At 45.8% G+C, this 25,461-nt stretch overlaps 1 protein-coding gene across 2 annotated transcripts; it reads right to left on the reverse strand.

Annotated features, from left to right (window-relative positions):
• Positions 1 to 5,755: 5,755 nt before the first annotated feature.
• Positions 5,756 to 24,375, reverse strand: c1h10orf71 (chromosome 1 C10orf71 homolog). Of its 2 annotated transcripts, XM_090235775.1 has the most exons (3): positions 23,802 to 24,375; positions 10,361 to 19,294; positions 5,756 to 10,297 (listed from the first exon to the last, which is right to left on the reverse strand). In XM_090235775.1, the coding sequence occupies exons 2-3, from the start codon at positions 19,049 to 19,051 to the stop codon at positions 7,217 to 7,219; spliced, it is 11,772 nt and encodes a 3,923-aa protein (XP_090091901.1). In that variant the 5' UTR covers positions 19,052 to 19,294; positions 23,802 to 24,375; the 3' UTR covers positions 5,756 to 7,216. The 2 variants fall into 2 exon arrangements, with proteins under 2 accessions (XP_090091901.1, XP_090091891.1); XM_090235765.1 differs by having other exon boundaries at positions 5,756 to 19,294.
• Between the last annotated feature and the right edge of the window lie 1,086 nt (positions 24,376 to 25,461).

Below are 25,461 nucleotides of genomic sequence, written 5' to 3' on the forward strand. Positions count from 1 at the left end.
TGATAGTAAAGATCCGTTCATTTAACTTTGTCTTTGAGTCCTTAGGTGGTCATTTCCATGACAATTTGGCGTCACAAACTGGATAATTGATTCTACCTGTGGAGCTCGGCAGTGAGGGTCTGTGAGGGAACACCGGTGACTCATTCCATTTGAAGGCGTGCAAGGGAAATTCCCGTCTGACCAAAGACGACGAGGACGCACTCAGACCAGATACTCACTGTGGGCTGCCCTGGAGAAAACACATCATCTGCGAAACCTGGAAAGACTGACAAGTGAATTTCAGTAAGTCGACTTAAAAAAACTGGTTTGAGAAGCTTAGAATAGGATCCAGAGTCCCAAAAGGGGACTAGGTGGGGGTAGAGAGACCCCATCGTCAACGTTGTCTGTAGGTTTTCAGGGATTACTTACATAGTTCTGGGAACACCATTTTAGGATTTAGAGAATAGTAAGTGATTGAGTGGAAAAATTTTTTGTATGATCGACTAATTTACGGAAAAAGGGAAATTAGTTCCCAGAATGATTGCGTTATGACTAGAGTAATGCAAATTGGATATACGGAGACTTGATTACACACAGGTGGATTGTATTTATCATCATTAGTCATTTAGGTCAACATTGGATCATTCAGAGATCCTCACTGAACTTCTGGAGAGAGTTTGCTGCACTGAAAGTAAAGGGGCTGAATAATTTTGCACGCCCAATTTTTCAGTTTTTGATTTGTTAAAAAAGTTTGAAATATCCAATAAATGTCGTTCCACTTCATGATTGTGTCCCACTTGTTGTTGATTCTTCACAAAAAAATACAGTTTTATATCTTTATGTTTGAAGCCTGAAATGTGGCAAAAGGTCGCAAAGTTCAAGGGGGCCGAATACTTTCGCAAGGCACTGTATGAAGACCCAGATTTGTCAACAAAGGGACCCAGTAAAGTGATGGCAAAGACATTTGGTAAAGGGGTACTGTGTCAGACAGAAGATTGGACAGCATGGAATGACCCCACGAAAGATGCTGTGAAGTTTGAAGAAGAGGTGAGAGCAATCATTGCCATGGATAACCAGACCACCCGTGAAATTGAGGAAATACTCTGTCGGTGTTTGAAGTTCAAGTGGAACCAGTGTAAGGGAGGCCGGAACAGTGATGCAGTCAGAGCCAACCGTGCTGACCAACTTACTTCTGTGTTTGATCATGTAAAGACAACATATCCAAAGGACACAGACGGGCAGAAAATACATTCTACCATGATGAAGGCCGATGAGAGCTTTGAGGACTATCAGGAACGAATGGAGAAGAGCTTCCTCCAGCATCCTGGTCTGGCCCCTGACCAAGAACCATATGTCAGCCTGCTGTGCCATGCCAAGGAAGACCACTACATGCATTGGGTGGGAGACAAAGAACCTTGCTGATGTCAAACCTCACAACACCCATGCAGAAAGACAGATCAAGTCAAAGACATCCAAGACTGGTGCTAAACTACAAGCTGCACAGTTGTTGTTTTTTGCTGGAGGAGGAGGAGGAGGAGGAAGAGGATACCGTGGAGGTCAAGGACGAGGTCGAGGAGGAGGTAGAGGAAGGGTAAGAGGCAGAGGGCGAGGAGCACAAGGCGCCTCTGTAGGGAGAGACTGGAGCTGCTACAACTGTGGCGGGGGTAGAGAGACCCTGTCGGCAACGTTGTCTTTAGGTATTCAGGTAGTATTCATATTAGGTATTTAACTTACATAGTTCTGGGAACTACATGCAAGTTCTGGGAACACCATTTTAGGATTTAGAGAATAGTAAGTGATTGATTGGAATGATTTACGTATGACTGACTAATTTACTGATAAAGGGACATTTTTTCCCAGAATGATTGTGTTACTCCAGACCTAATCTCAATTGAGATGTTGCGGCAGGACTTGAAAAGAGCATTTCATGCTTGAAAATGTCGCTGAGTTAAAGCAGTTCTGCATGCAATAATGGGCCAAAATTCCTCTACAGTGATGTGAGAGAACAACTACAGGAAGCATTTAGTTGTGGCACAACCAATTATTGAGTTTAAGGGGCAATGACTTTTTCACACAGGGGAATTGGGTGTTGCAAAACTTTGTTAATTAAATGAATAGAATAAGTATACATTTTTCTTGTTATTTGTAAACTCAGGTTGCCTTTATCTAATATTAAGTTTTGGTTGAAGATCTGATAACATTCAATATTAAAAATATAGAAAATCAGAAAAGGGGCAAATACTTTTTCACAGCACTGTGTGTGTGTGTGTGTGTGTGTGTGTGTGTGTGTGTGTGTGTGTGTGTGTGTGTGTGTGTGTGTGTGAATATATATATATATATATATATATATATATATATATAGATATATATATATCCAATCAAGCCGAATCAAGGATTACTTGATTAATCATCTCCTAATATGTAAATGTAGGAGTTCCAAAAATCCAATGACATGGCAGCTAATGATAATATTGTGTATAGTTATTATAACAATACTTATATAGTGTATACGTATTATAACAATACTTATTATAAGAAATGTACACTGCTTCCCAAAATGGAACATTTATTATATGTGCGGCTGACATTGACATACGGTCTAAAACTCACACAAAAGATTCAGACAACACATTTAAATCTCTCCAAATTGAATACAGTAGATTTGGAATTTAATCATTAACAAAAACAAAAGATTCGGGGGTTATAATGGTTCCGATCATTTAAGTTTTGTATGGCACCCATAATTCACTGCTTTAATATCCCATAAACAAGTCAAGTTGCTATTGACATCCCCGCTGTGCATGTGGCATCTGTGATAATTCTCTGTCACCTAAAATAAGTCCTGCAGCAGTTTTGTGGAGCATTGTTGTATTAAATTAACTGGAGGGCAGCCAGAAACAGAAAGAGTGAATATGGAGGACAGGCATTTTAACTCTCTTCTACACAGCCATGTTAATGGACTTCTATTGTTGCAGTAATGGAAACATAATACTGTGCTGCAGAAAGAGAGAGATGTCCTGGACTCTTCACACTGAGAGACAAGCAGCAGGATGAAGTTTACCCTGGAAACTGATCTGAGGTCATGTTTTCCCTCCCTAATGCTAACGAACAGGGGGGGGGCGCATTAAAGCTGATCCTAGATCTGTGTTTATAAGGCTATGCTAACTTCTATACAACGGCAGAGAGACAGTGCAGACAGTATTCAGAGAAGAGACTGAACCTCCACCGTCATCATCCCTGCTTTTAATTCCCGCATTAGAAATTATCGATAAGCCAATCAATTAGATCTGTTAGAGTCATCTCTGATGGAGGTTATACCAGCATAGCATATTTTAACTCAGCAGAGTAATGCATTTGTTCATCAGACGTCTGCCTGCTGTAACCACAGGCTGCTGACAGCGACACAACCACAGGGAGGCACCTGACTCAGCATGGAGAGGACCAGGACCAGCTCTCTGCTCTGGACCAGACTCCTGTCTCATATCAGACCCAGAGGTGGCTCATTATATTATACTAGGCAAGTCAGTTAATAACAAATTCTTATTTACAATGACAGCTTACCTCAGCGAAACCCGGACAAAACTGGGCCAATTGTGCACCGCCCTGTGGTACTCCCAATCACGGCCAGATGTGATGCAGCCTGGATTTGAACAAGGTACTGTAGTGATGCCTCTTCCACTGAGATGCAGTGCCTTAGACTGCTGCACCACTCAGGAGCCCCAAAGCCATCAACATGACCGTCTTGGCCAGGTCTCCTAAACTCAATGGGACGTTATTTAACCTAAATAAAGGTTAAATTAGAAACATTCTTTCAAATTTTTCTCCCTTGAAAAATAGATTTATTTGATACACAAAATTAAAAAATTATATCTCATAGATCGGGGTTGCCTAGTGGTTAGAGCGTTGGGCCAGTAACCGAAAAGTTGCTGGATTAAATCCCCGAGCTGACAAGGTAAACATCTGTCGTTCTGCCCCTGAGAAGGCAATTAACCCACTGTTCCCCCTGTTCCCCCGCCACTGTAAATAATAATTTGTTCTTAACTGACTTGCCTAGATAAATAAATAAATGAAAATTTATGTATTTTTTTCAAGTTTAGGCTTGAGATCAATGATCAAAGTCAGAGCAAAGGGTGCATCTCAGTATGAGGGCATTTCACCAGTGATATGTATCCCTAGGTTTAGGGAAGTAGGAAGTAGGAAGTTTACATACACTTAGGTTGGAGTCATTAAAACTCATTTTTCAACCACTCCACACATTTCTTGTTAACAAACTATAGTTTTGGTAAGTCGGTTAGGACATCTACTTTGTGCATGACACAAGACATTTTTCCAGCAATTGTTTACAGACAGAATATTTCACTCATAATTCACTGTATCCCAATTCCAGTGGGTCAGAAGTTTACATACACTAAGTTGACTGTGCCTTTCAACAGCTTGGGAAATTCCAGAAAATGATGTCATGGCTTTAGAAGCTTCTGATAGGCTAGACCTCCACAAGTCTGGTTCATCATTGGGAGCAATTCCCAGAACAACAGCAAAAGACCTTGTGAAGATGCTGGAGGAAATAGGTACAAAAGTATCTATATCTACAGTAAAACGAGTCCTATATCAACATAACCTGAAAGGCCGCTCAGCAAGGAAGAAGCCACTGCTCCAAAACCACCATAAAAAAAGCCAGACTACGGTTTGCAACTGCACATGGGAACAAAGATTGTACTTTTTGGAGAAATGTCCACTGGTCTGATGAAACAAAAATAGAACTGTTTGGCCGTAATAACCATTGTTATGTTTGGAGGAAAAATGGGTATGCTTGCAAGCTGAAGACACCAACTCAACCGTGAAGCACGGGGGTGGCAGCATCATGTTGTGCTTTGCTGCAGGAGGGACTGGTGCACTTCACAAAATAGATGATGATGATGATCATGAGGGAGGAAAATTATGTTGAAATATTGAAACAGCATCTCAAGCTTGGTCCCAAATGGGTCTTCCAAATGGACTTTGACCCCAAGCATACTTCCAAAGTTGTGGCAAAATGGCTTAAGGACTACAAAGTCAAGGTATTGGAGTGGCCACCACAAAGCTCTGACCTCAATCCTATAGAAAATGTGTGGGCAGAACTGAAAAAGCACGTGCGTGCAAGGCCTACAAACCTGACTCAGTTACACCAAGCTCTGTCTGGAGGAATGGGCCAAAATTCACCCAGCTGGGAAGCTTGTGGAAGGCTACCCGAAACGTTTGACCCAAGTTAAACAATTTAAAGGCAATGCTACCAAATACTAATTGAGTGTATGTAAACTTCTGACCCACTGGGAATGTGATGTAAATAAAATAAATAAAAGCTGAAATAAATAATTCTCTCTACTATTATTCTGCCATTTCACATTCTTAAAATAAAGTGGTGATCCTATCTGACCTAAGACAGGGAATTTTTACTCAGATTAAATGTCAGGAATTGTGAAAAACTGAGTTGAAGTATATTTGGCTAAGGTGTATGTAAACTTCCAACTTCAACTGTACATAAATGAACATAAATGCACCATAAGAAATGACTGGAGCCTTTTGCAGGCTATGTGGGAGGACAGTGTCCTGAAAAGGCTACAAAAAGTGTGATTATGAAGGCTCTGGACACCAAATCTACTATTATATTGAAGGAGAAGAGGAATGGAGAAGATCGCGGTTATGTACTTATCACGTCCACTAGGTGGTATCTTAGTCAGCTACTGAGTTCATTATCAGAGAACTAATTTAGTCAACAACAAAAACAAAAAACAACAAATAACACATCATTTGTTTATTTGCTTCTTTACAAAGTGCTTCTGAAATACATCCAAAATACTGACAAAGAAAGTTAATACAAAGTGATAAATTGTGCTTTTGATAATAAGCCACACTATATTATTCACAGCAAGGGAGAAACGCTGTACACATTTCTCACTTCAGAAATGTGGATCTATTTATTGAAATCAAATCTGCTAAACGTTCATATTGAAATCAGTGTTCACATCTACACAATGTGGCTGCATATTTGCATAAATACAGGTTTTGTGTTCACTTTGCATAGACCTTTCAGTTTAGGTGACATACAGTATAATGGTTAAATTCCCCATATGCCACTATTCTGACATATTCTAATGAGACCTTGTTGCAGAACCGCCACCACATTCTTTGACAATATTTCATGCACACCAACCAAACTGAGGTCTAAATAATAATCCAATCCATTTGATGTTTACACTGGTAACAGATGTAGCTCATGAGAACTTCAGTTTCTACAACATGTTCAACTGCATCCCCAGAAGTACTATCAGCCTGAAAAACGGTTAAATACTGTAGATATCTATTGTGTTGTATTCTTATTCACTATTCACTGATATTAGTAAACGTTCTAGGTGACCATGACATATCGATCAAATGCACCACGAGAATATCCTAGACAGCATATCACATTCAAAATATGGAATGGTAAACATTTCTGTGAAACTGTTAATAATAAATAGCCTTTAATCTAATTCATAATTCCACCACAAAACGACAAAAAGATCAACATCAGCAATGTAACAGCAAGCTTTACAAAATGTCTCAGAAGAGGGATACTTTTCAAAAGAAAACAAAACAAAATAGTCAATTTCAGCAGACAAAGATCTTAAATAAGTCACATATAAAGCCACATCGCTTCACTCGCAACACGCACACACACACACACACACACACACACACACACACACACACACACACACACACACACACACACACACACACACACACACATACTGCGGCTACTGTCTATTATCTATCCGGTTGCCTAGTTTATTCTATTTATTTATTGCCAGACAATTATTTTATTTTATTTAGTATCCAATCTTTAACTCTGCATTGTTGGAAAAGGACCCGTAAGTAAGCATTTCACTGTTAGTCTACACCTGTTGTCTATGAAGCATGTGGATTTTTTTATTTGATTTGTTCTTATAACTATGTATTGGGCTTCTGTGAAATCTGTATTTGTGCATGTAAATGCAATCAAATGCTTTAAAACACAGCTGTTTATTCAATTACATGAAATGCTATTCAGCCTTTATAAGTCTCTTTGATGCTTGAACCGCTGCTCTAGAGAGACCAGGGCTGTGTTCATTATCAGGGCACGTAACGGAAAAAGTCAATTTCAGTCCATTTCCTTCTGTTCGGTGCCTAATGAACACGACCCTAACAGGACTTGTGAAACAAAAGCTGTCAATCAGTGTCACCAGTCACCAGAATCCATAGCAAAGTCCTCCAGCTCGCTCATGGTGATGATATCACGGTGGGGGGCGGAGTTAGTATCATCACCGTCCACTGCGCCTTTGTCCAGCTGGTTGTGTGTGACGTACGCAGCGTGTGTGTCATGGACAGTGTGTGTGTCATGAGCTGTGTCCATGTAAGGTGTCTGCTCTTGGCTGTAGCTCTGTCCATATGTCTCTCTCCCAATTATCTCCTCCTCTCCTTCATAACACTGGCTGCTCCAGCCCTCTCCATGCCTCTCTCCCTCCTCTGCCCAACCCTGACTCTCCTCTGTGGGCTGTGGGTCCTGGGTGGGAGACACCAAGGCAGACATTTCAGAGAGAGACCTGTGAGTGGGCAGGGATGATACGGGCATGGGCTGGTATCTCTGGGGGTATCCCTGGTAGAGCACATAGGACCGGCTGGCTGGAGGAGCCTGGGGCTGGGTGTATGGGGGATATGTTTGGGGTTGGGGCTGGGTGTATGAGTCTTCGGGAAGGGACTGGGGATAACACTGTGGCTGGGGCTGAGACAGAGAGCCTCCCTGGCCTGGCTGACGGACATTCAGTTGGACGTACTTCCTCGTCTCTGGGTCAAAGAAGGTCTTGGTCTTCACCTGGACAGGCATGTCCACCACAAAGTACTGACCAGACCCCGGGTCCTGTAGAACCTTCTTCTGGGTTAAACCTTGGGTGAAGTGCTGGGGGAGGTTGAGGGAGGGTGGGGAAGGGTAGTAGGGGTCGACGTGGTACTGAGGGACATTCAGGTGGGAGGTGAGGGGGGAGGGCAGGGGTGAGACAAGGTGTCTGGGGGGAGCGTGGTGGTGGGTGGGGGAGGAGGGCACACTGGCCACTTGCATTGTGACTCGGGGGTGGGAGACAGGGGGTGAGGCATGGGGTGAGGCGAGGGGAAGGGAGGCAGGGGCTTTGGCGTGGGGGGAGGCATGGAAGGATGGGTGATGAGCGGATCCTACATCAGTTGGAGAACAGGGGACACTGGAGATGTGAGTTGGGGCAAGGGGCAGGGAGATAGGGGCAGCGAAATGGGGGGAGGCACGAGCGTGACGGTTGGAGGATCGAAGCTCTGAGGGTGAGGAGGGGACACTAGCGACCGCATGGACCGGTTTCTCCACTAGGTCAGCAGTGCTGTCTGTCTCAGTCTTCGACTCTTTCTTTATCCTGCGGGTTGTGAGCCTCTTGGCTCTCCGTAGAGCTTTCTCACTCTTAGGAGGAACCGTCGGGGGCTTCCCCAGTGGCCGTCCTACGTCGCTGATAAAACTACAGGCTGAATCTGGCCTGCCATAGCCCCCCCTGCTGGCGAACTCAGAATCAGACAGGTCGGCTACACTGGTGGCATAACTCTCAACATCCCCAGACATGTTGCTGATCATCGAGCGAGAGTCATCGTCGTCCAGAGCCACATTCCTCCTGGATAGGAGCCTGGAGTAAGGGTGTGTGTAGGTGGTCTCCGAGGGGGCGGTGAACTCTTTCGAGAGCTGAGTCTCTCGGATGCGGGGGAGTCGGTGTGACGAGATGGCAGAGTCGTGATACACAGGAGTCCCGGCGCTCTCTCTCAGCCTTTCATTTATGCTCTCTCCTGTCCTCTCAAGCTCCTCGTCTCCCATATCTGATCCGCTCCAAAGGGCTGATCCCACCCTGAACTCTTCTCCAAAGCTCTTGTGGAAGAGTGGTTTGACTGACTTGGTGAGTGAGGAGCCTCTGAAGGTGTTGTCTTTGACTCTGAACATGGTGGGCTTGCCCCCAAGGGCAGGGGAGGAGGTGTTGGAGCGGGTGGAAGGGGGGGCAGGGGAGGTAGGGAGGTGAGGTCTACCATAGGACTCCCAGTCCTCAAGGTCCCCCCTGCGTGGGGAGGGCTGGGGGGAGAAGAGGGGTATGTCCCTGGGTCTGGTTTGACCCTCAGGGCTGCTGATGGAGTAATACTGGAGAGCATCCATCTTCTCCTTCTCTCTCTGTCTCGCCCTCTGCTTCTCCTCTGTCTTCTCCTCCTCTCTCTGTCGCTGTGGGTCTCTCCTCTCCTTCTCTTTCCTCTCTTTCTCTTTCCTCTCTTTCTCTTTCCTCTCTTTCTCTTTCTGTCTCGCCATCTTTTCCTCATCTCTTTGTCGCCGTTGCTCTCTCCTCTCCTCTTTCCTCGCCTCCTCTTTCCTCTCCTCCTCTTTCTGTTTCACCATCCACTCCTCCTCTTTCTTTTCCTCCTCTCTCCGTTGCTGCTCCTCTCTCCTTTCCTCCTCTTTCTGTCTCGCCATCGTCTCCTCTTCTCTCTGTCTCGCCTTCCTCTCCTCTTTCTTCTCCTCTCTCTGTCGCTGTTGATTTGTAATATCCTCCTCTATCTGTCTCGCCCTCATCTCCCCCTCGTTCATCCCGTCAATCTGTCGTTGTTTCCCTATCCTCTCCCCTTTCTTCTCCTCCTCTTTCTGTCTCACCATCCTCTCCTCTTTCCTCTCCTCCTCTTTCTGTCTCACCATCCTCTCCTCTTTCCTCTCCTCCTCTTTCTGTCTCACCATCCTCTCCTCTTTCCTCTCCTCCTCTTTCTGTCTCGCCATCCTCTCCTCTTTCCTCTCCTCCTCTTTCTGTCTCACCATCCTCTCCTCTTTCCTCTTCTCCTCTTTCTGTCTCGCCATCCTCTCCTCTTTCCTCTCCTCCTCTTTCCTCTCCTCCTCTTTCTGTCTCACCATCCTCTCCCCTTCTCTCTGTCTTGCCCTCTCCTCCTTTTTTCTCTGTTGCGCTCTCCTTTCTTCCTCTTTCAGATCCTCCTCTTTCTGTCTTGCTATCCTCTCCTCTTCTCTCTGTCTCTCCCTCCTCATCTCCTCTTTCCTCTCCTCTTCTATCTGTCTCACCCTCCTCTCCTCCTCTTTCTTCTCCTCTTTCTGTCGCTGTTGTTCTATTCTGTCCTTCTCCTCCTCTTTCTGTCTCACCACCCTCTCCTCCTCTTTCTTCTCCTCTGTCTGTCGCTGTTGCTCTCTCCTCTCCTTTTCATTCTTCTCCTCCTCTTTCTGTCTCGCCATTCTCTCTTCTTCTCTCTGTCTTGCCCTCCTCTCCTCCTCTTTCTTCTCCTCTTTCTGTCGCTGTTGTTCTATTCTGTCCTTCTCCTCCTCTTTCTGTCTCACCACCTTCTCCTCCTCTCTCTGTCGCTGTTGCTCTCTCCTCTCCTCCTCTTTCTTCTCCTCGTCTCTCTGTCGCTGTTGCTCTCTCCTCTCCTTCTCATTCTTCTCCTCCTCTTTCCGTCTCGCCATTCTCTCTTCTTCTCTCTGTCTTGCCCTCCTCTCCTCCTCTTTCTTCTCCTCCTCTCTCTGTCGCTGTTGCTCTCTCCTCTCCTTCTCCTCCTCTTTCTGTCTCACCATTCTCTCTTCTTCTCTCTGTCTTGCCCTCTTCTCCTCCTCTTTCTTCTCCTCCTCTCTCTGTCGCTGTTGCTCTCTCCTCTCCTTCTCCTCTTTCTGTCTCGCCATTCTCTCTGCTTCTCTCTGTCTTGTCCTCCTCTCCTCCTCTTTCTTCTCCTCCTCTCTCTGTCGCTGTTGCTCCCTCCTCTCCTTCTCATTCTTCTCTTCCTCTTTCTGTCTCGCCATTCTCTCTTCTTCTCTCTGTCTTGCCCTCCTCTCCTCCTCTTTCTTCTCCTCCTCTCTCTGTCGCTGTTGCTCTCTCCTCTCCTTCTCCTCCTCTTTCTGTCTCGCCATTCTCTCTTCTTCTCTCCGTCTTGCCCTCCTCTCCTCCTCTTTCTTCTCCTCCTCTCTCTGTCGCTGTTGCTCTCTCCTCTCCTTCTCCTCCTCTTTCTGTCTCGCCATTCTCTCTTCTTCTCTCCGTCTTGCCCTCCTCTCCTCCTCTTTCTTCTCCTCCTCTCTCTGTCGCTGTTGCTCTCTCCTCTCCTTCTCCTCTTTCTGTCTCGCCATTCTCTCTGATTCTCTCTGTCTTGCCCTCCTCTCCTCCTCTTTCTTCTCCTCTCTCTGTCGCTGTTGCTCCCTCCTCTCCTTCTCATTCTTCTCTTCCTCTTTCTGTCTCGCCATTCTATCTTCTTCTCTCTGTCTTGCCCTCCTCTCCTCCTCTTTCTTCTCCTCCTCTCTCTGCCGCTGTTGCTCTCTCCTCTCCTTCTCATTCTTCTCCTCCTCTTTCTGTCTCGCCATTCTCTCTTCTTCTCTCTGTCTTGCCCTCCTCTCCTCCTCTTTCTTCTCCTCCTCTCTCTGTCGCTGTTGCTCTCTCCTCTCATCCTCTTTCCTCTTCTCCTCTTTCTGTCTCGCCCTCTCCTCCTCCTCTTTATTTTCCTCCTCTCTGCGACACTGTTGCTCTCTCCTCTCCTTCTCTTTCTTCTCTTCCTCTCTCTGTCTCGCCATCTTCTCCTCTTCTCTCTGTCTCTTCCTCCTCTCCTCCGCCTTCTTCTCCTCTCTCAGTCGCTGTTGCTCTCTTCTCTCTTCCTCTTTCCTCTCGTCTTCTTTCTGTCTCGCAATCACCATCCTCTCCTCATCTCTCCATCTTACCTTCCTTTCCTCCTCTTTCCTCTCCTCTTTGTTTCTCACCATCCTCTCATCCTCTCTCTGTCTCTCTCTCCTCTCCTCTCTCTTCTCCATGCTATATATGTCTCCCAGAGAGGCTTGTGTTGCATGTGTTTTCTCCATATATTGCGTTGCCTCTGTAGGGGAGAACGGGTCTTTTCCAGGCCTGTCAACATGGGTGGGTTGGGTCGGTTGTTGTGAGAAAGAGGGGTTTCTGGTCTTAACATCAACCTGTGAGGGTATGGCGCGAGCTGGCAGAGGAGGATTCTGGGATTGATAGAGCCTTTGGTTCCAATCAATCCCAGATTGGTACCCAAGTTGGTACCCTGAAGTGGTTGCATGTTCTGGCTGTGGCACAGTGTCGTGTTTAAGAGAGTGTGTCTCTGTGAATCCTTCAGTAGTTTTTGCCTCATTGAATGAGATTGGCTGTTTTTCCTTTTCCCTCAGTTTGATCGTCCCTTTCTTTCTCTGTTCCGGCTCCATGGAAGACAACACTCCTATCTTAGCCTCCGTGTTTAGTTTGGAGGGAATCTCTGGTCCTTTCACAGATACTTCTTCTTTCCTCGACACCCCTCCGGTCACTGGGTGGTCTTGTTGTTCAACTGTAAAGACTGGACATCTACTGCGGTGAGTCTGTATCATGGGGAAATATCCATCCTTTCTGCTTGGACTGTCCACATTAGGAGGGGAATCTTCTTCTGTAGAGATCACCTTTAGTCTGGCGTAGTCTGCGATGGCAGTAGGGACAGTAGGTAGCGCCTTCTGTCTTGGTTTCACCTCTGATTTCTGCGACACTTTTTCACTTGGAAGTGCTGGGTTATGCTCTCTCTCTCTTGCTGTTGTCTCCCCGTTGTCATTCTCACTCACACCTGACACAACACGGATGGCTATACTATCAATGTGAACATTGTTGTCACCAGTGGGTTTCTCTGCTCCTGAAGAAACCTGTTCGGTAACTGAGTGACCTTCAGTAGTTTTGTGGTTGTCAATCTCACTTATTAATGACACAACATGGACTGTAATACTTCCTATGTGTAAATTATCCACTTGGCCATCTTGAACACTGATGTCTTTGCCACCTTGAATGACACTGCTCTTTTCCATTTCCACTGCTGCAAGGTCGGCCTTGCCGATGCTTTCATTAGAAGGATGGTTGTTGTTTGCGTAGTCGTTAGGGTTTCTTGCGGTGATGCTATGTTTAAAGAGGAGAGGTTGAGTTTCAGCCAACTGTTTATTTTTAGCCGATTTGACCTCTGCTGAGCGTCCATCTTTAACTGCAGAGGTGTCATGGAGTAGAGTTTCCCTCTGAGACTGATCTCTCCCATACGATTTAGGAATCTCCCGTGAGTAATTCTCGTTCCTCACAGATTTGTCATTTTTCTCTGGATTTTTCCTTGTGGTTTCAGGTGCACTTCTAGCCTGCTTACTCCCACTCATAACACATTCTGTTTTAGGTTCACCTTTCCCTTCTGGCAACTGTGTTTGCTGTTTAACTCTGGTCTTTTCTGTAATTACAGGTTCAGCAAATGTAGTGTCTTCCCTTTTGCTTGTTACAATTGATTTAACTGCATTTTCCGAAACTCTTTCATCTGCAATGGGAGCCATGGCTGGAGGAGTCTCTTGTTTCAAATGGCCTGAATTGTTGCTGGGAAGTTGACCTGAGCTGAGTTCATTTCTATTGGAAATAATTGCCTCTTTTTCCATGTTTATCTTATCTTTTACCGGGGTGGGATGATGTGGAGTAAAAACGTTGTCTTCATTCACTGAGGGTTCTCTTATGGTCACCATTATCCCCATGATCTGCAAACTGTCACCGGAAATGGCCTCATTTGCACTTTCCTCCCTCTTTGACTGATGCACTTCCTTTTCAATTACATCACTGACCTTTGACCCGTTTATGGCCTGTTCCAGTGATGCTCTTGACTGTTGACCATCACTGACAGCCGATGCTTCAGTTTTAGCTGGCTCTTTATGTTCTGATTGAGGTGCTTCCTTCCTGACGCTGAGTTGGCTGTTTGTTTGTTTTTCAACCCTGGATGGATCATTTTTAACGCTCGTCACTTCCTGTCCGTTCTGTCCTCTCTCTCTCTGTTCCTGGTGCTTGGTGGGGTTTCTTGATAAGAGTCTGTCTCGTTTACCAAAACCTTTCTCTTTGATGGCTGAGATCTCCTTTTCAGCGTGGGCCTTCAGTTTTGACGTCAGTATCTCTTGCTTGGTCTGGCCTTTCTCTTTTAGTGACAGAGCTCTGAATGAGGACGGATGGACGTCTTTCATCATTGCTACAGTGTGGTCAGCAGGCTTCGTCTTCCTCTCAATCTGACTGGCCAGTTTGAATTGCTTGGATGACTCGCTGTACACCCATTGACCCTCATTCCCCCGCTCATGTTTATTAGTGGCAGGTGCATTATTCGGAGTCTTTTTACTGTCATCTGTTGCAGCTACATCCTTAGAGGGCTGTTTGTTTTCCTTAGCTGAAATTGCATGACTGAACCCGTATTTCTCTCTCAATCTGTTGTAGTCATCTACCCCCCTGTCTACCCTTTCATACCTGCTGGTGGGAGAGACATCTTTCTGTTGGAGTGTTTTGTTCTCTGCCTTTGCAGATATGTTGAGATTGGTGTCATCTGCTGCTGAAACGGCTTCGTTGACAGTGTGCTTTCTCTCTCTCAGTCGCTCTCTCTTCACCTGTTCATAGTCTCTGGTAGTGAGGATATCATTTATACCGTATCTGTCCTCACTGGCTGACCATGAACTGTACTGAGCAGGTTCATCATTCTTTGCTTTTGCCAGCTCTGCATTAGCTAACTCTGCTTTAGCAGTTTCTGCTTTAGCTTGTTCCGTTTTAGCTAACTCTGCTTTAGCCAACTCTGCTTTAGCCAACTCTGCTTTAACCAACTCTGCTTTAACCAACTCTGCTTTAGCAGTTTCTGCTTTAGCTTGTTCTGTTTTAGCTAACTCTGCTTTAGCCAACTCTGCTTTAACCAACTCTGCTTTAGCTAACTCTGCTTTAGCCAACTCTGCTTTAGCTTGTTCCCCTTGAGTTTTAGCTAACTCTTCTTTATCTTTCTCTGCTTTAGCCAACTCTGTTTTTGCTAGCTCTGATTTCACTTTCTCTGCTTTAGACTGTTCTGCTTGAGCTTTAGCTAACTTTGCTTTAGCTAGTTTAGCTTTAGCAAGATCTGCTTTTGCTTGTTCTGTTTGAGCTTTTGCTAACTCTACTTTAGCTATTTCAGCTTTAGCTTGCTCTGCTTTGTTTTGTTCTGCTTTAGGTAACTCAACTTTAGCTTTGTCTGCTCTAGCGCTCACTGATTTAGCTTGTTCTGCTTTAGCCAACTCTGCTTTAGCTATCTCTGGTTTCACTTGTTCTGCTTTAGCCTGCTCTGCTTTAGCTAACTCAGTTGTAGCTTTCTCTGCTTTTTCTAGTTCTGCTCTAGCTTGCTCTACTTTAGCATGTTTAGCTTGAGCTAACTCCGATTTAGCTTGTTCTGCTTTAGCTAACACTGCGGTAGCTAACTCTGCTTCAGCTATATCTGCTTGAACTTGTTCTGCTTTATCTTGCTCTAATTTAGCTTGTTCCGCTTTAGCTAGCTCTGCTTTAGCTAACTCTGCTTCAGCAATACCTGCTTGAACGTGCTCTGCTTTATCTAGCTCTGCTTTCACTTTCTCTGTTTTAGCCTGTTTTGATTGAGCTAACACTGCTTTATTTTGCTCTATTTGAGCTTGTTCTGCTTTAGCTAGCTCTGCTTTAGCTAGCCCTGTTGTGTGCATCTTATTGGGGTCATTTGTTGTACTTTTGGGATATTGGTGACTGTTAATTGCACTAAATTCTCCATTTGTCTGTTGCAGTATTGTAGCAGTCCTGTCGGTATACTGGTTGTGATCTTTTGCACATTGTGCTGTTGTAGCTGCATTGTCTCTGTATTGTCTGTTCTCATTCTTGTATGAAGAATTCCACTGTATATCCTGGTCATATTGTTGTTTATCTACATATCCTTCGTGTCTGGGTAGTTTGTTGTCTTCCACCCATGGGGCATGTGGTTTTCTCTGAACAGGTTGCTCTCTTTCTGTCAGGGTGTTATGGACTGTATATGCTCTTTCACCTTCCGAATACAGACTCTGTTTTCTGTGGTCTTGTCCTGTACCCCTGTACAAGTGATCATTTTGGTTCTGATACTTCTCTTTGGTGGTGAGAGATTCCTCATTGACTCGATACTGATCTACAATTCCATACTTGTCCATGAAAGTCCCAGAATAGTATTGCTCTTTTACAGTGTCTCTGATGATCTGCTGACTAAGAGGGCAGACTGTGTTTTGAGTGAATCTGTTTGACAGTTCCTCCTGATTGGCCAGTGTGTGGTCAGGAACTGGAAGCATGTCCTTATATGGAAGGATATTTTGACCTATTAAGACTTCACCAGCTGGATGCAGCCTTCCATCAGATGCATTCTGCTCTCCCTGTTCTCTCTTTTCTTGTTGTCCATATATATTCCACTCATTTCCATATTTCTGGTTTGGGTCCTGCTTCATTGTAGCTGCTCTTTGTGAGGGTAGAGACTGTTTGTCTTTCTCTATTAGCGCAGCGATCTCCCCTTTCCATGGAGGCACTTCTGTTGTAACTCTGTCATTCACACCCAAACCATATTTGTTCTCTCTTACGTGCTCACATCCACCTGCCTTTGTGTATCTCTCTACTGTAGTCTGGTTTGTATTGGGCTCAAAACTTTGTTTGGATACTAGTGCGTCTCTGGTTACAGTGTTGGTTTGGTTTGGAGGGATTCCATCTATCCTGTAAGTGTCTGGGACTGCTGGGGGTGGGTTAGCGGTAAAATTGGGGCTAGGGTAAGGTTTGGGCTTAGTGCTAGGGAGGTGTGAGCTCACTGTGGGAAGGGTGATGTCTAGACCTGGTTTTGTGGGGCTGACTTGCTCATACATATCATTTTGGAGGAGCTCAGTCCTACTTATTTCATCGGATTTAATAAATTGTGATATCCCACCTTGGCCGTTCTGACTGGTAGTGAGCGGATCTCTGTTTCTGCAGTTTCCACTGTACTCCTGACGGTAAACCATCTCCTCCTGAGTCTGAGACGACTTCACGGACTGATGGGCCTCGGGTTTACTAGTGTCTGTGTAATCCAAGTGTTGGTCAGAGTGTGCAGTGGTTGGCTGCAATGAAGGGCTATACTGTGGGTTGGTATGGGGGTGAAATGAAGTGTCTATTGCATTGGGCTCCTCCTGTACTACCACCTGGGGAACAGAGATGTCTAAGATAGCTGGCATATCTATCACTGTGTCTCTGGGCTCATAGCCGTCCAGGTTAGATTTACTCCTGCCAGTCACCTCCAGGCCTTTGAACTTGGTGGGACTGTATGTGCTTTTCACCCTCTTCCTATTGTCTTTCAGGTTGAAGAGGAGACCGGAGGCTCTGGACTTGTAGCTGGACATCCTCACCTCTGGTGTGGCCCCCCTTCTCTCCCTCTCTCTCTCGCCCCAGACGGTGGGCTGTTCGAGAGGGAGGGAGGGTGAGAGGGCGTACTGTTGCACCTCTGAGGTGGTGTCAGTGTCTTGAGGATTGTGGATGACAGGTGTTAACTGCTGGGTGAAGTTAAAGGGAGTGGTGCTGGTGTTGCTAGCGACTACACCCGGATCCACTGCTACTGTGGCGGGGGGTTGCTCGATGGCGACGGAGGGTGAGAGGGCGTACTGCAGAGCTTCTGAGGTGTCCTGATGGTTATGGATGACAGGCGTCAGCAGCTGGGTGATGTTAAAGGGCGTTGTGCTGGTGTTGCTAGCGACTACACCCTGCTCCACTGCTACTGTGCTAACCTTGTTGTGAAAGGAAATGACACTGTTCTTGTTGCCTTTCACTGCACTACTCTGCTCGGCGCTGTTTAGGACTGTTGTAACACTCTGCTCTGCGGTCAATTTGGTAAACCTCTCAGTGTGCTGGAACTCAGTGATGGCGCTGACAGCATCGTGGCCACGCCGGGACCTCTCACTGGTAGGAGAGACCGTCGAGGGACGGAGTGAGGGATATCTGTTTGACCCCACGCTCTGGGTGCGTTTCCATGGTGGGTGGTGACCGACCAGCTCAGACTCAGAGCGTTTCTCCAGGGCTGAGGCTTTCTGCAGCACTGTGGAGCCTCCCTCCAGGGCCTTACGTTGGGGTCCGTACACTGTCTCCTTGATCCCAGGGTGGGCGTAGAACTGCTGTTCGAATGTCAGCTCCTTGTACATGGGTGAGTCGTACCATTTAGGGAAGTCTGCAGGGGACATGAACCCGGAGACACCCCCCTGCTGGAAGGGGAACCTGTTATGGTCTCTCCACAGGGGCTGGAAGGGGCTGAACTCACTATGGAGAAAGAAGTTAGAGGTTGAGTTGAGCTGTGCAAACATGCTTTGTTTACTACAGTGTTTTCTGTGGGAGGATCTCATAAAGGAGGATGTTTTGTCCATCTGAGACACAGCAGAAGATACCTCAGAGGGGTACAGGCTGTTCCTACTGGGCGGTAAGGGGCCTGTCTGCTGAGAGAAGGTGCCGGCCGCGGGGAAGGCGCCAGTGTTAAAGTTATGGGGGTATGCCGTAGAGAACTCAGACAGCTCTCTCTGGATGCTCATCAGAGCTGACTTGTCCCAGGAGGACTCATTGTTCCAGTCCCTGAGTTTCCCCTCCATCCACCCGTCCCCACCTCCATAACCCTCCGAGCTAAAGGCTTTGATGAGAGAGGAGACTCGGGAGCGACTGCGACGCTGCTGCCAGCTGGTGTCAGACCCTCCATAACTCAGGAAGGATAGTCTCTCCTCCCTCAGAGTCTTCTCCTGCTGAGACACGTCTATGAAGGAGTGCTGGAATGTGGTAGACACCCTTCCCTCTGTTCTCCCCTCCCCTTGCCCCTCCCACCCTGAATAACCCTGGTTCTCTAAACCATACTGTCCTGTCCACATCCTCCCCTCCCCTTCCCAACCCGCCTCACCCCCTCCCTGGCCATATTGCTGGAGACTGAGGCTGAAGCTCTCGTGGGCGGCTCTCTTGAGAGCATCCCTTTCCCTGTCCTCCTTCTCCTGGGCAGCTATGATATCTTGGCTGAAGGCCTGGTGTCTCTCCCTCTGAGCTGACGGTGAGGAGCCCAGGTCAGAGTCATTGTAAATGGCTTCTTCCCCAATGCAGAGGCTCCTGAAGGCTCGGTCAGTCAGGCTGCTGACCTCACGGTCTGTGTCATCCAGGATCGAGCCTCCACTGGATGTGTCGCTCAAGCCGCCGCTGCTGTGCTTCCTGTGGCTGCTGCCCCTCCGGCTGAAGTGGCGCTTCTCCACCGTCGTCATGGGTAAAGCTCAATCACACACCTCACACACACACACTCACATTCACTCAGACACAGCTCATGTCTACTGCTCAGTCACACACCCAGACAGCAGTGTTTAGCTGGGGCTGGGTTAGGAAACCTCAGAGGGGCCCAATCAGTCTCTTTGGAGGGCCTTAGCCCCAAAGGCGTGGTTGTATTCCAGGTGGGCCCCTAAGGCGTATTGCATTTCTGCAGCAGAAGGAGCCGTGACATCCTGTGTGTCCTGCAGGAGGAGAATAGACGAGAGAACAGAGTTAAAAGTAGAAAAGGCCTAAAATTCTTCTTTAACCTAAATCTATTGAATGAATGTTTGACTGTGTCTTCATGACCATCAGGCTTTTTCTTTGTTGCCCTAAAAGGGAACATACAAGTAAGTTGTCCCATATAACTTCATATCAAGCTACTATTAAGTGCAAGGGGATACTGGTGGTCGTTTAGCATTTGAACAAGAGCTATATTTATTTAAAGCGATTTTCTGTTCATTAAGCAGCGATGGAAAAGGAGATTCATGGTTTCTTTTTAGTATTTATTTCATTCAGGTGTAGATAGATAGACAAGTGATTCGGCCTAAGCCTTCATCAGTGTCATGAAAGCCATATGAAAATAAAGCTCTTTGGCCACACACACCAGCGGTGGGTTTTGCGTTGAAAAGAAAGATGCATATGCAGAAACTAACCCCCGTAACTACTGTAAAATATGGTGGTGGATCTATTTTGCTTCCACTGGTGCTGGGGCCCTTGCTAAGGTCAACGCCATTATGATTTTTCCCAGTACCAGGATATTTTAACCAAAAACCTGGTTGCCTTTGCCAGGAGGCTGAAACTTGGCCGCAAGTGGATCTTCCAGCCAGACATTAACCCCAAGCACACATCAAAATCCACAAAGAAATGAATTGACCATGGCCATCTCAGTCTCCGGACTTGAACCCCATTGAAAACCTGTGGTTTGAAGAGGGCAGTCCATCAGCGCAAATGAAGGACATCAAGGATCTGGAAAGTTTCTGCATGGTGTTCTCCAATCTCATAAAACATTTTTAGAAAAAGGCTCAGTGACCTTATCCTTGCAACCCTATCTTTTTGGTCATTAATATGGAGTTGATCCCACCTTTGCTGCTATAACAGCCTCCACTCTTCTGGGGAGGCCTTCCACTAGATGTTGGAACATTGCTGCGGGGACTTGCTTCCATTCATCCACAAGAGCATTAGTGAGGTCGGGCACTAATGTTGGGCGATTAGGCCTAGATTGCAGTCTACGTTCCAATTCATCCCAAAGGTATTCGATGAGGTTGAGGTCAGGGCTCTGTGCAGGCCAGTCAAGTTCTTCCGCACGGATCTCGACAAACCATTTCTGTATGGACCTCACTTAGTGCACGGGGGCATTTTCATGCTAAAACAGGAAAGGGCCTTCCCCAAGTTGGAAGCACAGAATCGTCTAGAATGTCATTGTACGCTATATGCATTAAGATTTCCCTACACTGACACTAAGGGGCCTAGCCCGAACCATGATAAACCGCCCCAGATCATTATTCCTCCTCGACCAAACTGTACAGTTGGCACTAAGTTTTGGCGCAGGTAGCGTTCTCCTGACATCAGACAAACCCAGATTCATCTGTCGGACTGCCAGATGGTGAATCGTGGTTCATCACTCCAGAGAATGAGTTCCACTGCTCCAGAATGGCGGCGAGCTTTACACCACTCCAGCCGATGCTTGGCATTTCTCATGGTGATCTTAGGCTTGTCTGCAGCTGCTCGGCCATGGAAACCCATTTTATTAAGTTTCCAACAAACAGTTATTGTGCTGACGTTGCTTCCAAAGGCAATTTGAAACTCGTTAGTGAGGGTTGCAACCGAGGACAGTCCCGTTCTGTGAGCTTGTGTGGCCTACCACTTTCTGGTCGAGCTGTTGTTGCTCCTAGACGTTTCCACTTCACAACAACAGCACTTACAGTTGACCGGGGCAGCTCTAGCAGTGCAGAAATTTGACTAACTGACTTGTTGGAAAGGTGACATCCTATGACGATGCCACGTTGAAAGTCACTGAGCTCATCAGTAAGGTCATTCTACTGGCAATGTTTGTGTATGGAGATTGCATGGCTGTGTGCTCGAGTTTATACATCTGTCAACAACGGGTGTGACTGAAATAGCCGAATCCGATAATTTGAAGGGGTGTCCACATACTCTTGTATGCATAATGTAGCTCTGTATTTGTATATATTTTATACCATATTTTTTGCTCATCTTTATCAGGGTGCCAATCATTATGGACCTAACTGTATACACTATCTAATATAAAGTTCATGCATCTGGCTTCTTGAACTTGACCAAGTCATCATTAGCAATTTCATGTGAGATTTTACTCAATGTTTGTCGAGTCGTTCATAAGAACAAGATCAGCAGTTCAATGGCTTAAATCTAAAACTGAATAGTGATGTTGCATGGAGTGGTAGGGTGAAAATAATGATAGATTGCTTTCATTAGACTAAATCTTTTCTTGATACTACATACACACATACTTTGGTGCCATGCGTCCCTAATAGGTATGTTATTACGTGTTAGTTACACAGATCAAAATGTAAACAGATAATTACATAAACTGCAAGAAAGCTATAAAACCTGTAAGTAACAATTACGTACCTATACACTGTAAATACACTATACCTGCCTATGTAACTACCATGTAAATACCAGAGGAGGCTTGTCCTGGGAGGAAGAGGAAGAGGAGGATGGTCTTTCTCACAAATTAATTGCTGCTTGTTCAAGGATTATACAACATTGTACCTGAGGCGGCCAAACGTCAGTTCTCAAAACTGAAAAGAAGACATTAAATGGGACATAAGGCTCTATACGATGAAAACAATCACCTGATCATTTCATTTGGCAAATCAGTTAAAGTCCTTTCCTTTTCCTTACCCACTACAGTATTTCCCATCAATGAATGACATATCCTGTGTCTCTAAAGAATAACTGAGATCTGTAAATGGTTAAAGTTGCCAACAGCGCTACAGTATTGTGCACATTCCCTTGGGAATTTAAAGGAATGTTCCATTCAAATTTTTGGAGGCGATGTTTTGTTTGCTTATTGAATTACTTAATAGACATATTTTGTTGAGTTAGAATGGCATATAAGCGTACCATTCACCCTGAATGGTACGAGGAGTGTAATACAGGGCGATCATCATGGGTGATTCATTTTACTGCAGCTGCCAGGCAGTCTTTACCCTGCCCAGAATATCTACTGATGGGCCATTAATACCTCCTGACCTGACTGGGAGGATCACACAGCACTCATTACATACCAGACACACTACAGTAACCAGATGCAGACCACACTACAGCAATACCAGTCAGATACAAGACAGACCCGGGATTTTGATTGCACTGACCTGGGATTCACAGAAAAGCTGCATTCAGTATCGCAGAATATCCATCATACATCCATCATACCAGCCCAGTCTTAAAATGCACTATACAAAAGTATGTGGACACCCCTTCAAATTAGTGGATTTGGCTATTTCAGTCACACCCGTTGATGACAGGTGTATAAAATTGAGCACACAGCCATGCAATCTCCATAGCTAAACATTGGCAGTAGAATTGCCTTACTGATGAGCTCAGTGACTTTCAACATAGTGCCAGCTTTCATCAAATTTCTGCCCTGCTGCTTCGGTCAACTGTAAGTGCTGTTATTGTGAAGTGGAAACATCTAGGAGCAACAACGGCTCGTTTCTGAATGCATAGTGCCAACTGTATTGTTTGGTCGAGGAATAATGGTCTGGGGCTGTTTTTCATGGTTTGCGCTTGGCAACTTCGTTCCAGTGAAGGGAAATGTTAATGCTACAGCATACAATGACATTCTAGATGATTCTGTGAATTCAACTTTGTGGCAACAGTTTGGGGAATGCCCCGTGCATAAAGCGAGGTCCATGCAGAAATGGTTTGTCAAGATCGGTGTGGAAGAACTTAACTGGACTGCACAGAACCCTGACCTCAACCCCGTCACACACCTTTGGGATGAATTGGAATCCTGATTGCGAGCCAGGCCTAATCGCTCAACATCAGTGCTTGACCTCACTAATGCTTTTGTGGATGAACGAAAGCAAGTCCCCGCAGCAATGTTCCAACATCTAGTGGAAGCCTTCCCAGAAGAGTGGAGGTTGTTTTAGTAGCAAAGAGGGGACCAACTCCATATTAATGCCCATGATTTTGGAATGAGATGTTAGACGAGCAGGTGTCCACATACCTTTGGTCATGTAGTTCACCTCATTAAACTTACAGATTGTCTCTAGTCCTAGCTCCACGGTCTTTGATGCCCATAATCTTATCTCTCCTGTCATAAGGTGATTTCGTTTCATCCGTGCATGCGGCAGGTTTATTTTTAACCAATGAAGGTCCTCTAAAACCTGATACCACTGGGCCTCCAGTTAAAACGGCTGGTGGTCAGTTACAGTTACACCTTACTGAACCTAGCACGATATAACAGAAACCGTTAGTGTACTTTTGGTCATGTAGTGTACCTATTCCAGTCCCATGTTCACAGGTTTCAATTGCAGTCAGTCCAATGCAGTGAAAGACTGTGCAGCAACAGCTATTTTCAGTGAATGTGTCAACCATACAGTACCCAGGGGAGATAAGCGCACATGCGTTCCTTCATACAGTATCTATCTACCCCTGTTCGTGAACAAAAAAAAAACACAAAGCAGTGGGTGGAAAGAAACCGGCGTACTCTCTTACCTTCTGCTGCTGTATTCCATATTCGTGTTGTGATCTTTTAGTAAATCCTCAAACACAAGTCTGTCCTGAGGAGAGCCTTGGCATGCTGCACCAAGCCAGCAGCTGCAGAAAGACAGGCCCTTTGTTGCCCAGAGCCCTCTCAGACAGCACACTGACCGCTCTGTGCCTCTCTACTCAACATGCTGCTCCAGCCCAGTCCTCCATCCATACAGTACTCTCTCAGGCCTCGGAGCGCTGGTCAGAGGCTTGGTTAGACGAAGGGTCTGAAGACCAGGCGGAGAAAGACGAGCCGTCCAGGAGAAAGCTAGTGTGGTAGGCTGGGGACGGTTACCAGGGCCTTCAACTAGTGCACATAACCAGCTATCTGACAGACGGTCGGTGTCGAGTGTCAGACAGATGAAACAAACAGGCCCCTCAAACTATTTATAAATCTTCTCCGCTAACGGCTAATGCTAATGGATAGTTGCTAACAGCACCTCGAAAGACTATAAAACATAGAGGGAAAAACATGGGTCTAAAGTTAGAAGAGAACCCTTTTCCTCCAGTTCTGTTGTTGTGGTAAGGGGATGGGGGTAAGAGGAGGGGGTGCTTGGGCACATGTGCCCCCTTGGGAAATAAAAATAGCCTGTTGAGCTCACTTCTGAGCTCACCCTTTTCATATGGCTACAGAGAGAAGAGCTACAGCGCATCAACAAATAGTTTCTGAGCCTCCCACAGATAAGGACAAAGATTTCAACTGCGACAATTATTCTAGATTACTCTGGGTTATTCTAGAAGTTGTTCATTGTGTTTTTGACCATAGATAGGACCATTATCTACCAACTCCAGACCATGTGCGCTGTAATTTCTCCTGTACAATTTTCAGCAATCAGCCAGCCTCTCTGTTTGTATTCCAGGTATTCTGTTTATAGTCTTCAGTTCTGAGTGTGTATTACAGCTCAAGGGAACATGCACCGCTAAAACAATGCCCTGCACGGTTTCTGGATCTTTTTTCCTGGCAAGATCCGCACTAGCTGAAATCCACATGGTTGTTGTTTTGGCAGTGTAAGAGTTGGAACTGCTTTAGAGCTGTCAAATCTACAAGCGGCTCCTTGCGCGGACACTGCCAACGGATGCAACGAAACCACACCAACTTTATGTCTGACAAATCCCACGCTGCCGCGTTTGAAGTTCATGCAGTTCAAAACACTCAAGTTGCAAGTTCAAACACTCAAATGCATGATGTTCTGTTGTCCACACCTCGATTAGACTGATGGCCTATCCCTATCCAAATTAACATAAAATACCACAGTTACACCTGTAGACCCATAAAGATGGTGCCGAAGAACATGGCTGACTTTTTATTTTTTCCCGAATAATTGTGCAGTATTGTAATTTTTTTCAGCGTTTTCTGTAACTTATTTTTTTTTTTACTAATTGTGTACATAATGTTGCTGCTACCATCTCTTATAACCGAAAATAACGTCTGGACATCAGAAAAGCGATTATTCACCGCGGACTGGAAGACACTTTTTCCTTTAATGTGTCTGACGGGGGGATATCCTGCTTTCACTGGAACAGGTGCAGATCCACACCTTTGCGTGAAGAAAAGACGCCGGAAAAGGGAAGCAGATCGGGGATCCTTCTGAGAAGCGAGTAAACTCCCAATGCCTTCCATTCT

Source organism: Oncorhynchus mykiss, chromosome 1, assembly GCF_057628025.1.
Source record: "Oncorhynchus mykiss isolate SJ-2025 chromosome 1, ASM5762802v1, whole genome shotgun sequence".
NCBI classification, from domain to species: Eukaryota; Metazoa; Chordata; class Actinopteri; order Salmoniformes; family Salmonidae; genus Oncorhynchus; species Oncorhynchus mykiss.

Bases quoted from the DNA above. Each gene is read 5' to 3' on its own strand.
- c1h10orf71 (XM_090235765.1), bottom strand. From the start codon at position 19,051: ATGACGACGGTGGAGAAGCGCCACTTCAGCCGGAGGGGCAGCAGCCAC.